This window comes from Pieris brassicae, chromosome 5 (assembly GCF_905147105.1).
Source record: "Pieris brassicae chromosome 5, ilPieBrab1.1, whole genome shotgun sequence".
Lineage (NCBI taxonomy): Eukaryota > Metazoa > Arthropoda > Insecta > Lepidoptera > Pieridae > Pieris > Pieris brassicae.
This window is the reverse complement of record NC_059669.1, coordinates 5,038,697-5,055,495: the sequence shown is the minus strand read 5'-3', so window position 1 is coordinate 5,055,495 and position 16,799 is coordinate 5,038,697. Positions and strand designations below refer to the sequence as shown.

Sequence of the window (16,799 nt, the reverse complement as noted above, 5' to 3'; positions counted from 1 at the left end):
TATAATCCGATTTTTAGATAAATTATATTAGATGATTTTTTACTGGAGATGGCATTTATTTATTAATTCAATGTGTTGCATAACAAAGACAATAAAATCAAGCAACCTAGGTGATTATATTGACGACTCTCTCACTAAGACGCTATATTATATAGGTAACATATACTGTCATCACTAAAAACTTTTATACATCGGAATATAAACACAATAGCACACAATAAAGTCTTAGTGCCTTGCAGTCTGAATATTTATTACACCATTAAAGTATTGTGATTAGAAATTATAATCCTTAATACTGTCACTGAGATCTAGCAGGACAAATCGCTTTCTCAATCCTGTTAACGTCTAAGAAACACATCTTTCTGTCACGTTGTTTTGCACGCTAAACAGCACCTTCCGAGCCACGATATCGACGCGGACGTAAATACATTTTATAAGAACTTGCGGTCGAGAAGCCTCTTAAATATTCTTTAGTTTCTATAGCAATATGTTACATCACAAATCTAAACTATACAATCAATACATTGTTGTGCCTGATAATTCATTAATTATATCGTTAGTTAATGTTGCCAATTTGCTCAACACTTTTCGTAGGTCTGAAAGTTTTTTTACTAGTTTTTACGCCACCTAAATTTAATCTTGAACTTGATTACACGAATTGAATTTTAACATAGGAATATTAATAATCCTGGCGAGATGATTCAGTTAGGTAGGTCAAATGGGTCTGTTACTTACACTCCTGGCCATTTGAAACATGACCAGGCATTAGTATGAGTATTTCATACTATTATTAGGTCATTACATATGAAATTGGCGTTTTGTCTTACTAGCCACTTTGACCTCAAATACCTCCTCTTTGGTTAGGAATTTCAAATTCAAATTTGTACAGCTATTTACTCATGTATTTATGCTTCGATGACCGTCATTCATTTGTTTTTTTCTTCTGTTTTTTTTCTGTTTGTGTCACTCATTTTACAAAATGGAAAACTTAAAGTATCGCATTATTTACGAGTACGAGTTCCGCCGTGGCACTAGTGCTGCGAAAACGACTCGAAGGGTGAATGATGTGTATGGCGGTCATGTTGCAATAGAAAACACAGTTCATTTTTGGTTCCAACGTTCTGGAAATTTCGACCTGCAGAACAAGCCCCGTGGACGGACTGAGACCCAAGTTGATAATGAAGTATTGAAGGCTATTGTGGAAGCGGATCCATCGCAAACTACGTCCGAGTTAGCTGCAGGCTGCGGTGTGATAAAACTGTTTTGATTCACTTGAAGCAAATTGGGAAGATTAAAAAGCTTGAAAGGTGGGTACCTTACGAATAGACTGAAGCAAACCGGCAAACGCGCGTCGACTGCTGCGTTACATTACTGAACCAGCACAATAATGAAGGTATTTTAAACCAAATCATTACCTGTGATGAAAAATGGATTCTTTACGATAATCGGAAGCACTCAGCACAATGGTTGGATCCTGGCCAGCCAGCCAAATCCTGCCCCAAGCGAAAATTAACCTCAAAAAAGTTACTTGTAAGCGTTTGGTGGACTAGTGCCGGTATTGTTCATTTCAGTTTTCTCAAATCTGGCTAGACTATTACGGCTGATGTCTATTGTCAGCAATTCAGGAAAAGTTAGCGGCTAAACAACCTAGGCTGGTCAATCGCTCCACGCCACTGCTACTTCACGACAACGCTAGACCACACACTGCACAACAGACAGCTACCAAATTAGAAGAACTTCAATTGGAATGTCTAACACATCCTCCGTACTCCCCGGAGCTTTCTCCAACAGATTACCATTTTTCTCGAAATTTGGACAACTTCTTGCAAGGGAAAAAATTTAACTCTGATGGGGCAGTCCAAATCGCCTTCACAGATTTTATTGATTCCCGTCCGACTGTTTTTTTTAGTAAAGGGATCAATGAACTACCTATGAGATGGCAAAAGTGAATAGAAAGCAATGGTTCATACTTTGATTAATTAAATATAATTATATTTAAAAATATTCGACTTTTTGTTCCTCCCATACAAAACGCCAATTTCATATGTAAGGACCTAATATTATGAGTTATGCAGTATGAAACTATCGCTTACTAGATGGTCATTGACAACTTCTACTTTTAAAAGTGTAGTAGTAGTAGTGTAAACTTCTGTGATTGAAAAAAAGTTCGTGAGATGTTGCAACTTTCTTCACTAAAGTGAACTGTATCTAGGATAAAATAATTGACTTTTTGCCTATATATATATTGTATATTACATTTGTTATATGAGTTTTTGATACCTGTAATAACTTACAAAAATGGCAGAATCGAAGATTCGCTCCTGCCTTTTGGGTCCCTAATTTCTGTTGTATGTAGCATTAGTAGCATAGTATGTAAGCATTACTTTATAATTATTATTATAAATACACCCTACGCAGTGTTCGAGCTTCTTCTGAGACTTAGTATGTAATTACACACTTTATTCATTCACTCACTGACTCACTCACTCACACATTTGCACTCAAGCGCGTTGATAACAGTGAAAAATTAAAATCAAAAATAAATAAAATAAAAGATGTAAGTAAATTACAGAAGATTTTAAGGAATGTATAATTAAGTTTGTTATGGAAGAGCTGGGAACCCTGATACAGGTATTTTTTACTTAAAAGGGTTCCCAAATCTTACACATTGTAATGCATATGTACTTAAAATAAATAATCACATTTTTATTTTTTATTTATGAGGTATAGCAAGCTATTGGTTTTATTCCAACAAAACATGTTTATAAACACGAGACGTGTTCAATCGAAGAAAACAATAGAAATGTATCGGAACGAGGCACATGGAAGATACCGTTATCCGATACTGCAGCACATTTCCGAGCGCATGGGAGCTTATTTATGGAACTTTGTAATAAAGTGGAAAAATGTCGACGTTATAATCGTCATACAATATTTTATATTCCAAGCTAGGCATAAAGTAGTGAAGTAATTTAAGTTTCCATAAAATATTTCTTAATTCTGTATTGAATAGATCCAAAATTGATCACAGGACTTACGCTCATTCATACCGTGCATTTACCAGTAGACCCAAAGTTTAATTGTGCTATTATTATCAAATTATGAACTATAATTATAAGGAATTCGCTTAATAATGTAATAATTTATTCAGTATGAGTGAGTACTGTGATTAATAAGAACTTGTTCCAAGTTATGACCAGAATATTGGAAATATTGCGTGTAGATAAAGGGATTATACTACAGAAATCGCTTCGAACTTATATGTCTGGTTCTGGATGGTCTGTTTCATAATCATTTGTTTTTTTTAATAGGCAAGTAGGTGTTTTCAGCCTGAAACACGCCCACTTTTTGTGTCTAAGGCATGCCAGTTCTCACACGATGGTTTCTTTCACTGTTCGAGAGAGTGTTAAATGCGCAGATATACAGAAAATCTTTTATTACACAGCCTAGAATCGAACTTTCTCCGTCTCCGCCGTCTGGTTCAAAAAGAATTGCTCCAAAGAGGTAGGTGTTTTAATCTTCAATTTCATAACTTCACAGCTTAATGTTTCCTAATGTATCACACAAATTACAACGTGATAAATAAAAACGTGTAAAAGTTATTTCGTAAAAACTGTTGTGTAACTATTTTCGCCATTTCACGAAACACGCTTAGTAAAACGTTTCAGGATTTTTCTTCGAACACGTGCGAAAATTCTGTAAAATCCGTTGGCAATCATCAACAACACTGCGACGACGTCAGGGTTTCAAATTTTTTACCCCATTCTACGAATATTGGACGTTCGTGGTTGATTAAGTTCTAAATTTAGTGTTTTCGAGGGAAGGGCGAAGTAAAAATAGATGTATAAAAATACAATATTAAGAATCCTTTATATCTTTGGACTGGGATTTTTAATTCGATACATTTAAGTTTTGGAAGATCAAAAAGAAAATAATGTGGAATTATTAAGTTGATACCGCTCATAGAGAGAAACTGACATAGTTATCTGACTTGATAAAGATTACCAACAAATACTTTTATGAATATAAGATCAGTCATTAATAAAAAAAATAGGCTCAGGCTTCCTTATTTGTTGATCAATGAAATTATTTTAGTTAAAACATGATAATAAGACTGAATTAGTTTTTACATTTTAGTTTTAAATAAACGAGTACTATTACTAAGACTCAAAGAAAGAAGGCATTCAATATTCGATACAAATTATCTCAGGTTAGGGAGATACTACGCAGAGAAATATTTACGCAAATTTCTAAAAATAGGATGTCCATTGGGCATCGACGCCTCATTGTCGTCGCGTAATTGTGAGTTATTCATTAGTTACGTCTATCTTAAAAAGCAATTACTGACTTCCTTTCATGTTGTTAAGGATGTCAAATATTTCATATTTAATTAAGTACTATATTTTAATGAGATGTTTTCGTAACAATAAATATATGTATAAAAGTGCATACACCGAAATGTTACGGCAGACCCATTTATTTCTTTTTCTTTTAGAATTGAACCCTCTTGACGTGGAGACGGTAAGCATAGTCAACAGTCTACTACATAACTCATAATAATATCAAGTCTTATTGGCCTTGGATTGCGTATGGCATTCCTAAAAGAAGTAACACTTCTAAAGTAAACTTTTAAAAGTAATGAACGTTAATTACTCTAGTTAGTTTTAAGAAAATACTAAATAATAACTTAATCATCTGTCATATTTATTACTTAATTCATGTGTACATTCAATTATAAATTCTATTAAAAATATGGTTAATGTTAACAAATTTTGCAGATTGTTTCAATAATTAATTAATTAATTTTCCTCCCTCCCGTCTAATAGGAAAAGAAAACTATAATTTCGTAGGAGTTTTGAACGTCAATAGGGATTGTTTAATTCGATCAAGATTTTATCTAATGGTATAAGACAAATATGAATTGCTTCGTTAAGAACGGTTCATGGAAACACCAAAAATAAGTTATGATTTCAGAGAAATATATTTTATATATATATATAGAATAAAGGGTAACACACAGATAGGTACTATATTATAATGCAGGGAATAATCTAAGAACAATATTTGTATATAAAAATTCCCTAACCTATATAAATAAAAAGAGCATAGAACTGTATCTGTTCATGGAATAACTAAATGTTAAATGAGTCAAAATGTAAAACTCGTTCAATTATTAAAAAAAATACATACAACATTGAAGCGGTGCAAAAGCAATCAATTATATTTAACAGAATTAGAATAAAAAAAATATTTACATTAAAACTATGACATAATGTCTTAAAATTTGAATATTAACTTGAGCAAGCCTCTAAGATATTTTACTTTTGAAACTGTTTTGTTGTTAACGTGATCGTTTTAATTGGAAAAGTGTAGTCACGTGAATCTTATAATTAATATATTAATTGGTCGGAGGCCGGGAAATATTTCAATTACGCAGGTCTTTCAGGGGCTACTAGCAAATTAACACTCGGATACCTGACATATACCATTTGTATAGCGTAAGCATCTTATGTTGTTCGAAGAGACGGAAAAAGCTTCATCTGCACATTTGTAAAAAATATTAAATTGTACATAGTGTTAGAAACTAATATTTTTATTTTATATAGCTTATTTTGAAATAATTTCATAACACGATATACATAACTAAACTACTCTAAATTTTCTCGCTAAGTGAATGTAATTCTTGCATGCTTGCCGCCTGTCGTTAGGTTGTCACTTGTCATATTTTCTATTCTAAACTTCATTATACATTTTGTTAAGAATATGTCCGCATATATTACTTTAAATAAAGTTAAATGCAACTTCAAAAGCCTAAACAGACATTTGATTTGACAGATTGACATTGAAAAAGAATCTCGCAATTCCTGGGTAATCTACTAGTTACCTGTCATAGGACTGCAGTTAAATTAGTTTATCTTTATCGACCTTTTCATTCATCATTCTGAGAGGGAGGGGTCCAAGGCTCCGTTATGACGTCACTGGGCTTAAAAATCACACCCCCTTCCTCACTACAACTGCAGGCCCCTCTCATGACCTACTAACCCAAAATTATGTTCAAATGACGTAGAGTGTTGTACAACCATCCTATTAGTGCTGCTCTGGGGATATGCTACACCCTTATGGGGAGAGCAAAACTTGTTGTCAGGTCACATTTGCAGTGTTCAATGGAAGGTGCTTCGTTGAGGAGAATCCGTCGTGTGGCTGTGTTGCAACTCTATTATATTGTGTGAGTGTTGCCCGTACCCAACAACCTTCGGGGGCTCGAGGTCTTTTATTACGTATGAGTTCTAAAGCGAGCCCCTACAGTTATGTAATTTTATAACTTTATTTTTCAGTAATAAAGAAACTTTTTTTTTGGATAAGTAGATCCTACTGGAATAAAGACAAAATATCATCAGTGAATAGGAATCTATTGAAATTCATAATTACGTTCTTTCGGAATTATTTATTTTATGAATGTTATAAATTATATTATTATTTTTTTCAAATTAACTTTTTAGGTCTAGGCCACTTGTGTATCTGTTTCGCGATCAGTTGTTTTATTCTAATAGGGAAGTAGATGACCAGTCATGTGTGTCAGACACACGCCGTCAACGAGTGCGTAAGTGTTAAATGGGTATATATAAAGTATGTTGCACAGCCGGGGTACGAACCCACGACCATGTAGATAAAAATCTAATGAATGTAAGATAGTAAGTACTGTAGGCAAATAATACATTTCTATGAACAAAAACGATTTTTTATTCCGCTCGTTTATGATTGAATCCAGAAAAAGCTTAAATACAATGTCGTAGCATTTTATTGTATTAAATATCTGTACGTAATTTTTCTGATACCGCCGCCCATAGACACTGACATTTCCAGTGACTTTGGGGATGTTCTTACATTAAGAGTAAAAATGTGGGGTAAATATTATTTTTTAAACGATTTTATGTTGTCCTTGGGTATTAAAAAAATATAGCAATGGCATTACAACCTTTTTAGGTCTTGGCCTCATATTCCTGTATCTGTTTTATGATCATTTGTTAAACCTTGGGTCATTACTCATACTACCCGTATTAATACTAATTTTAAACGTTAACTATCGATTAACTTGTAATGATAAACCGTATATTTCCGAAAATCTTCGTCCTCGTAAATGTAAATTATTGAGTTCACTTACTAATCCCAGAGAAGTAAAGTGATTCGATGCCAATTCTTTTGAATTTTAGTAATAGAATTGCCTTTCTCCTTTATATGTTACGTTAGGAATGAAACGATATCTAATACGTGTTTAAAACATTTTGAATAACTTTATAATATTCAATATTCAGCTTCAATAGTATAATAAAGCTTTATTTAAATAAAAGGTTTGAAATGTTAATTTGTAAATTTTCTTGTGGTGGAAAATAGCAATTAGCATAATTAGCAAAACAATGAGTCAAACTTTTTTACAAGTTCCTTAGTAACTTGTTTTATTAATGAAGCTTTGTCTACCATTAAATGTCTTAATTATAAAATAAATAATAAGAAATACCATTATGAATCGGATAGTTGTATTATAAAAAAAATATATCGATCTCTTTAGAAAAATGTTATGAGTTTTATGATCAAGAAGGCGTAGGGTAAAATATGTAAGACAATATGTAATTTTTAATATTTTTTATTTAATATCAAACCTATAATTACATAAAAATGGCCTATAATTTTTAATATTTAGTCTATCTAATACTCACTATACGATTAGTGCCTAGAAATACAATCTCAATATTCGAAAAAGACAATACTCCTACTGATTTAAGACTCTTACATTAATGAGCAAACTCTTTAAAATACTAATAACAGTTTTGAAACAATCTGTGATCAAGATAGGTTTAGCTAACTCAGTGGTGAATACTGTGAAAAATACGTTATCCTATGAAAACATGTCGTGTATCTGTGAAAATTTACTTTATAAATATATAATGCAAGGTTTGACTGAGTAATATTTAAGCCTCGTTAGGTATACATATCAAAATCGTCAATATGTGGAAAGGCACTATTCTTCACTTAGAGATACAACAAACATTTGTAGCCGCAATCCGTTAATAGTTATCTTAACTGCCGTAAAAAATAATAATTGATTAGATTCATATTTTTAAGATTAAAAAGTAGAGCCAATAGGAGTAATGTTAATGAAAATCGCTATCCCAGCGATTTCGCAGTCCAGTCTTATAGATTTTTCTTAAATAGACAAGTTTCAACAGCCTCCCCTCAGAGGAGTACTACACAACGGTGTCCGCTTTTGGTCCATGTTGAATTTTCCATTCGTCGAGCTCGTCAGTCCATTCTATCTACTGATATGATACGACGTACTAGCCTTTTACGACTAAATCTATACGTAACAGTCTTGATCTCCCATTCCTGTTGTTAGGTATCCACATATCGATGCTTTACATCTTTATCGGTTGAGACCCACGGAAGCGCAATAAACTGTATGACGAGGCACCCGCTGTGTTGGTAAGCCGGATAGCCCTCGTACGTATGTGTAGGTAACTGGGGGTCGAAGAATTCGTTTTGGTTGGGTTTGCTTCTTGGGCTGGCGGTGGCGGTCACTTGGTGAAGATGATTGTGACCGACTTGATATACTGAGATTTTGGAAAACACGCCTCAACGACACTGTTGACCTGTGACGTCTTCGTCGGTCAGATTCGTCGCAGCCAGAGTCACTGGTTGAGCAGGATGAAGGGTCGTCACTTCGGCCAGTATCACAAGACATACTTTCGTTGCTGCTGGAACTTCCTAAGGAGTCGTCATCGGCGTTGCGGCGAGAGAGTCGCCGACTCAACGCTTTCAGCAGGCGGGATCCTCGAGGTGCTGCCACCGGTTCATTCATTTCTTCAACTGGAGGGCACACCACAATCTTAGGGGCCATAGATTCGCGGCGAGATTTCGGTGCTTGTCTTACTACGTTTACCGACAAATCTCCGGTAAACCTCTCACTAGATTTAAATTCACCTTCCAATTTATTTTTCATAAGTCCGTCAAAAGTGGCACTTGTGAGGCAAAAACAGAACGGATGAATTTTGACAAAGTTATAATTGATATTATAGAATTGAAAATGTGATTTGTACTTTTAAAAACTTTCACAGTTATCGTTGATAACAATTTAAGTTTCGAGCGTAGGGGCTGTTCACGATTGTAAGTCGTAAACTGATGTCTGGAAACCGGGATTTTTGCTTATATAGACAAATTGGCGCATGCGTATAGTAAATCTCGCACCAATTATGCATTTCAACATCATGTATCTATTTGCTTTATAAACTTACCGCAGTTCTAAGTATCAGGGCCGAGTGAGAATATTTCATTAAAGTAATTAATAAATATGATATAGTAAAATTACTTAAAATTAAACAGATGCTTTTATTTGCACAGTAAGAATTATTTTTTCCAAATAATGCTTAAAGTTAGTTGAGGAAAATTGTAATCACCACATGATTTTAAATCTATCCCACATACATATGCATTTGCTTTACGGATGTAGCATAGAGTTTTCTTAATAGCTTTTTAAGTTTACTCATAAAACATTAGCTTCTCAATCCGAATGTGATATTTAAAGGTTAAGATGCTTCATTAAATTCTCTGAATAAGCCACGGTAAAGTGTCTATGTAATAAAATTTAATAGTATTTTCATTATTCTTCAACTTCATGCGACCTATTTGATTTGATTTCTGGTTTTTTATCTTCATCAGAGAGTCACTGCATGATTGTACAATTGAGGGTTACTTCACAACAATAGAAAATGGTATCGGTTGATACTTATACTGGACTTTTTCGATTGATATATTATTTGATAATTGTATAAGGAAGAAGAAGGATTTGTTTTGATTTGGAATTGTAGAAGGATTGTAAGAAAGATTTCGTGTGCATGGCAAGCGTACCAAAATTATTATAGAAGTCCCATGTCGGTGTCGTAGTTTTGCAACTACAAACATATTATTGCCCGTACCAGTATTAATAATGAAGAAAGATTATTAATAAAATATATGCACAAATGTGTCAGCCAATCGATTATTATTGTTAAAATGTTTAAACAATAATTATTTTAGTAATAAGTTAGTTTCACTCGCGCTTAAAGTAATTATTCAGTCTTTACGTAGTAACTACCACTGTCTGCGCTTAGATCTTTTAAACTACGTAACAGATTTTAATGCGTAGATCAGGAGACAAGGTGTAAAACTCCCAGTATTAGTTGTCACTATGTAATATGTTTATGCGTAAACTAAGCTCTTTGCATCTACGTGCCCGAAGTCTGATAATAACTACTTTTAACACTACTATTAATATTACTATACGTCTAATACATTTAGAAATCACATGTTAGTTTACTTCAAAGTGCAACTAATTTTCCCTTTTGATCTTTAACAGGTGTCGTGTGATATTAAGCACGTGAGTCACCAGGATCCTTTATTCCCGTATGTTTAGCACGTGATCCTTATGACTTATATCGGTTCCTAACATTTCTATTGAACAATAATTTTACAAACATTAATGTTCAGAAATTGTTTGTTGAAAGTTTTTTGTTCTCTTAAAATAAGAATGTGTTTTGGTATATTCACTTGATTTTTTAAAAAGATTTCCGATTACATGTTATAAAATGATATTTTACTTCGACAACCGTTGTGTGCTAAAAATGCCATCAAATTGTTATTTTTGGAAAAGGATATACGTATGAATCGTTGGAAAACTCCGAAAACAGCTTAATTGTGCTAAACGTGCTTTTCCTGTGACGTAAATAAACGAATTGACTTTGAAAGTTTTTTATTCTACCTTAATTGAACAAAAATGTTGTTACTAAAATACTATTGTAATTATTCTTAAATTTAACGCTTTGAAGCTTGTAATTACATTTTCAAGCTTGAACTATAACCATATTTTCAGATGCGTAGTTGTTACATGATTCAATAAACAATGAAGTCCCGGCCATTTTAAGTACGTCATACAAGGAATTCATAACAGGTCAGATTCTAAATCGGAGTCACCATAGAAAATAGAATAGGATGTATTATTGTGTTTGTAATATTATACATGTTGTTAATATTAATAACAGTTTGTCTTTATAACAGTGTCAGCATAATTATGTGAATAAAGAAAAACATTGATACAGAAGAGAATTACCTCATATAATTTTTATTTATTTGGAGAGTTTTAGAATCCATACATTTGTATTTTTAAGCTATATGAGATAAGTTTATTTAATATTTTATTAAAGGGACACAGCTTTGTCTAACCATATTCTTGCCTGTTAAGAAAAAAGACGACAAAATATATACCTTGATATCTCATGTGAAAAAAGGTAATAAAACTTTTATTATTATGATATCATATTTGTATGATATAGATTATATATAATATTGCCTGCGCGATGGCTTAGCTCTTGTAAGGCATTATGAAATTATTGCAAGAAATTTTACTCAGAAAAGAAGATGATATTACAGTTATAAAAATAATATTTACTTATTTCAAATTATATCCATATTTAGTAAAATGGTTTTGTAACAATTCCGTGTTAGTTGCTTTGTCGGTAAGTAAACCAAAACAAAATCACATATATTGGTATTATTTACAATTAATATAATGTATACAATGTATTACTGTTTTTATGAAATATTACCGATAAGCAGTTTTAGTAAAAAAGTTTATTGAAATACAAAATATATATTAACATTTATAATATATGTTGTTTTAAAATTATAATTATTGTTAGTTATTAATTTAAAGTAAAACTTTATCCATGAAAAAGGCAATTGCTTTAGTGTCATAATAATCTATTTTGAAGCCTCTAAAACGTAGTTTATATGTAATAGTCTAATATAGATCATAATATGTTATGTCAATGTTTTGGACAGGTTCTTAATTAGATTAATCATCTGCCCAATCAATTACATAACACAGCGTACCGAATACGTCAAGTTCATTAGACGGTATTTCGATGACAGTTTAGAGTGTAATAGTATTTGTTACATATTATGTATGTAAAGAATTTGTTATATTATTTTGCTTGGCTCTGTATCACGTCAAACTTTTGTATATTTTGTGTTGAGAGAAATATTTAACGTAAAAGCACATTATATAAGAAAATAGAAGACTTTCACTTCTATGTCTAAGTATGGAACGTTATGACAAAAATGAAAATAATTAGATAATATGCATATACAACTAATGAAGTTCCGTTCCGATATTGATTTTGTTAGTAAATTTGCAGAATGTCAAATAACAAGTAGGAAAGTAAAGTGTTATGTACTAATATTTTTGATAAGTAATCGGATTTAAATCCGTTTTGACGAAAGTACAACATAATAGGTATTTAGACACCATTGTCCGTATCGTTCTCATCGCGTTGCCACTAAAAATAAAATAAAATTATCGTACCATAATGAATATCATCAAGCCTTTTAAGATCATTGTTAGTGTGGTTTTAACATTTAAATTTGGTTCCAATAAATAGATATAATCCTGTGAAGACCCAACAAGATGTTTATCAGCCTTCTGGGTTTGACTCAAGTCGTCATTTTTTGAATTTGAGAAATGCCGATTTTATCACTATGTTTTCCATCATCATAGATTAAAAATTAGGTACACCAGTAATTCAAACGCAAGTCCTCAGAGCATGACGGTAGGGCAACAAAAAATAACACAATAATAAAGAATAACAATAGATTGTTGTAGAAAAATCAATCAATCAAGTAACTATGGTTAATATTACTAAAACTATTGTTTTACCACAAAAGCAAATTCTACTTAAAAATATTGATATATTAAATGGTTAGTGCATACGAAATTATGCAATAGATAACCCTGCGTCGAGTATTACGTCATAGGAGCATTATTCTATTGATTAAATTGCATTATATAACAAAGCTTATTGTGAACCAGCAAAGCTTAATAAATCTCATTAAAAGCTTACGATTAGCATTAGTTTAACACTGTTTAAATTATTAATTACCAGATAATGCAGTTGATTAATCATTGATTAGTCTTGTTTATTTCAATAATAAGATGAGAAGTAAGTAATGTTAGCGTAGTGGTAAAGCACTTTTCAATAATATCGTCCGTTCGAACTCCGGTTAGGCTACGTGTTTACCGTTTTGTGTTCAATAAACTTGCTCTTACGGAGAACATTGTAAGGAACGTCCTGGACACAAAATTGTATAATTAACATGTTTGTAAGGAGGCAAAAATGTATATTTAATAAAATATAATTTTAATTTAAAATTAAAATATAAATTAATTAATTTTGAAAATTGCCATTGATTTTTTCAACGAATTATGTCGATAAAATATAATGTTATGTTCTTGTTGATGTTTAAAAAACAGTGATTAACTGTTACAATTAAAGAAGTAGCTATATCTTTTTTCTATCAAGAAAGTAATATAAATTATAAGTACCTTTATTCAGTTTTATTTACGCCTCAAATATTCATGTACGCAGATTGCGAATTTCTTGTAGTGATAATCATCTCTTAATAATCTGTGAACTTAAATCAATATTCCGAGCATAACGTATTGTTAAAGAATTTACTGACCTGGCACTCGTACTGTTGGCAATTCTTGGCCTAAAAATACGCCTTTGTTTTACTGATTATAACAATAGGTAAATTGTGACGACAGGAAAAATATACAGTTTATAAAAAAAGAATGAAAGTACCTATAATTGATTGATTAAATATATGTTTTAGTTTTTTCCGAATTATGTATCTGTAAAAAATAAATAATTTATCTTGAATTTAAAAGAGTTATCGACGTTTGACACGCAATAAAGCATACCTATCGCGTAAGGTTAAATGCATAAATCCGACAAAATTCAGTACCAATTTACAGTTTTAAGCTTATCAAATGTGTTGCAGCTAGTGTTGCCAACTAATCAAAGCCAAACCACTTTTTAAATTTGTTTTAATTTTCTCTTTATTAATTATTTTTAATATAACTGTATAGATTAAGAAAATTGTAAATAAATAAATACTTGATTATGATGGCTAAAAAACATTTTACATGTCAAAACCGAACGAAATGTGCCGTTGACATTTATTTTAAATAGTGTACTTCTACCGGAATCGTATCTGACAAGCTCATACTTTTGCACTTACCTCTATGGTCACTACGAAAATAACCATCTTTTAATATTCTAACATAAATTACACAATCTATAATTTATAAAATTAAGAGAAATAAACTGCAAATAATGGGTAAAAAAATAGTTGCCGTCAGGCTTTCGTAGTTTCGCCGCCCTATGCTCGAAGATAAACACAATTAAAGGTTTTTCAAAGCCCTTCACGAATTGTATAGGCTACAGTTTTTAGGTTAGATATGATAATTATAAATTACACGGGTCGCTGCTTATGTGTAGATAACTGTCCGATATGCGTTAAAGATTTCAGAAGGTTATTAATTCTTATCTCTATAATTTATCTATATTATATAACCACAATATTTTTTAGAAGCTTGGGAACATAGCTGTTTCGAGCCAATGGTACACAATATAATAATTTAAAGAGATACTTGAATATTTGTCCATAAAGACCCGAACAACATTATGAAACCTGCACTGAATACATGAGCGTGTTTATTTATAACCAAGTTTAATTTAGTGACCGTAGACCGTCACATCATGTTCTGTTTATGTTTAAACCACACGATCACAGTGTAAATTTAATGAACACCAAATAAATTTAATACGAAGATTTAATATTTTAGAAAAACGAACTTACCCATAATTATACAAGATCTTAGAATGTACTTTATAGTTACAATAAAAATATTAATTTAAAATCCAAAATCGTATCATATATCTCATGTTAACTTCGCTGTTACATAATTATTATATTGTAGTATTGTTCACGCGATCCCGGAACATAGGCAAAAAATCATAATACCATGACAAATACATTTGCCGAACCGGATTAGGTTCTATTCATGACAGTGTATGGACGTGTATGGACATGCATTAACATACTAGTCATGTTATTTTAGGCAATAGATACACGAGGCACGTACAATTCACAAAATCTGCAGTGCCTTATTGGTATTAAACGCAGGAGACTACGTCATAAGGAAAATTGCGATCGAGCCTCATTCTATTAAAATATTAGCATATCAAAGTTATATGCGTTTTGAAGTTAGTTCGAAGATAATTAAAATGCTTAAGCGTTGTTTTTATTGTACTATTTATCTTCGTACTACGTAATAATTATATACCGGCCTATATCGATATTCTTAGACGAAAATTCGTGCTTGCTACCTTAAGTGATTCCTTTTGGATTCGAGTGTTTGAATGCCGCGGAAGTTTGATAGGTCATCTTCGTTTGATTTTGTAAATTAAATACCATTCGTTCTACGTAGGATATAAAAATGCCACGACCATCTCTACGCTGAGGCTGATATTCAGAGTCTAGATTAAAAGAATATAAACCAGAAAAAGACTCGCTTATGTAAACAATGCCAAAATTTATTGGATATGAGATGACAGGAGTCAACAGATCGCGCTTAATTCAAATTTTACCCTTACATCTTTCAACGCGGTTTCTGATAGAGCAGGAATGAAGCTAGTTAGAAGCGAATAATTTTTACCAGTAATAATATTAAAATAATAGCTTAAGCCTGAAATATTTAGTCATGGATCTTTTCACAATTGAGAAATTTGGTTGACAGCCAAATTTTTATATACTTTTTCGTTTTTCCGAAGTATATTTCTTTCTTAAATGTCATATTTCCTTGACAGATTAGAACGTTAAACCATGAATCATTAGCCTCGCGTTGGCAGTTTTTTTTCAATTTTGCTGTTCAATGCGTTGTCGCATGTGTTGTACATCTAATGTTGACGGTAATTTGTCATTATGATTTTATTAGTTACCATATTGAGTCTCATTGTATTTTGAAGTTCAAGGGCAACTTTTATGTATATATTCCTAAGATTAAGATAGATTCGTTAGTACATTGATACATATACTTCAACTATGTTCTATAAACTGGTAAGTCAAATTTATTATTGAGGTTTTATATTTTTAATTTTGAGAAAAATTGTGTTGTAGGGTTGATGCAGCGTGTACAATGTTACCGACATTGCATAATATTATTTACAGCACACCAGGCCTTATATATTTATTATTTTCACATATAAGGCAGCCCTGAAAATAATTCAGGAAAGGCATGTTATGTACTGTAAAATATGTGTATAGAAAATATGATAATAACTCAAATAATTGTTAATAAAACATTATAAAATAAAAGTACAGAAGAAATCACAAGTCAGAATAATATACTATAAAAACCAGTGACCTAGGTCACATTTATTCCATACAAAACTTATTTTCATAGATTTTAACTGTTTCTGTTGACAATGTAGCGTTGATGTCTTTTCATTAGACTTACACGTGCATCTTTTTGCGAGCTCGTGCTCCTATAGGTACGGGGTTATTGAAACTATAAATATATGATGAAAGGAGTTTTTAATTAAAGTTTTTTTAGAGCGATTCTACTGACATCACTATATTGAATACAATAAATATTCGATGCATTATAATTACTGGCCGTTATAGACTAGCAAAGACTAGACTTTTGTTTCGGTCACTATTTTTATATTTAAACTATAATAGAATATTATTAGTTCAGACAGGGTTAAATATTATGACATGTACTAAAACAAATGTCTTTGAAGACTAGTTTTCAAAGAAAAACAAATAATCACGAAACGAATGGAACAGAACAGAAATCTGAGGCCCAGACCGAAAAGCTTGTAGCCATTGCATTTTTGACTTGTATAATTAAACTTTGTGTAACATTT

The 16,799-nt window shown here is 31.7% G+C and overlaps 1 protein-coding gene across 1 annotated transcript; it reads right to left on the bottom strand.

Moving 5' to 3' along the window:
• Positions 1 to 7,861: 7,861 nt before the first annotated feature.
• Positions 7,862 to 9,144, bottom strand: LOC123710083. The gene has a single exon (XM_045661775.1). The coding sequence runs from the start codon at positions 8,993 to 8,995 to the stop codon at positions 8,420 to 8,422; it is 576 nt and encodes a 191-aa protein (XP_045517731.1). The 5' UTR covers positions 8,996 to 9,144; the 3' UTR covers positions 7,862 to 8,419.
• Positions 9,145 to 16,799: the final 7,655 nt, after the last annotated feature.

What these genes read in the sequence shown, in the direction of transcription:
- LOC123710083 (XM_045661775.1), bottom strand. Translation starts at nt 8,995, where the DNA reads ATGAAAAATAAATTGGAAGGTGAATTTAAATCTAGTGAGAGGTTTACC.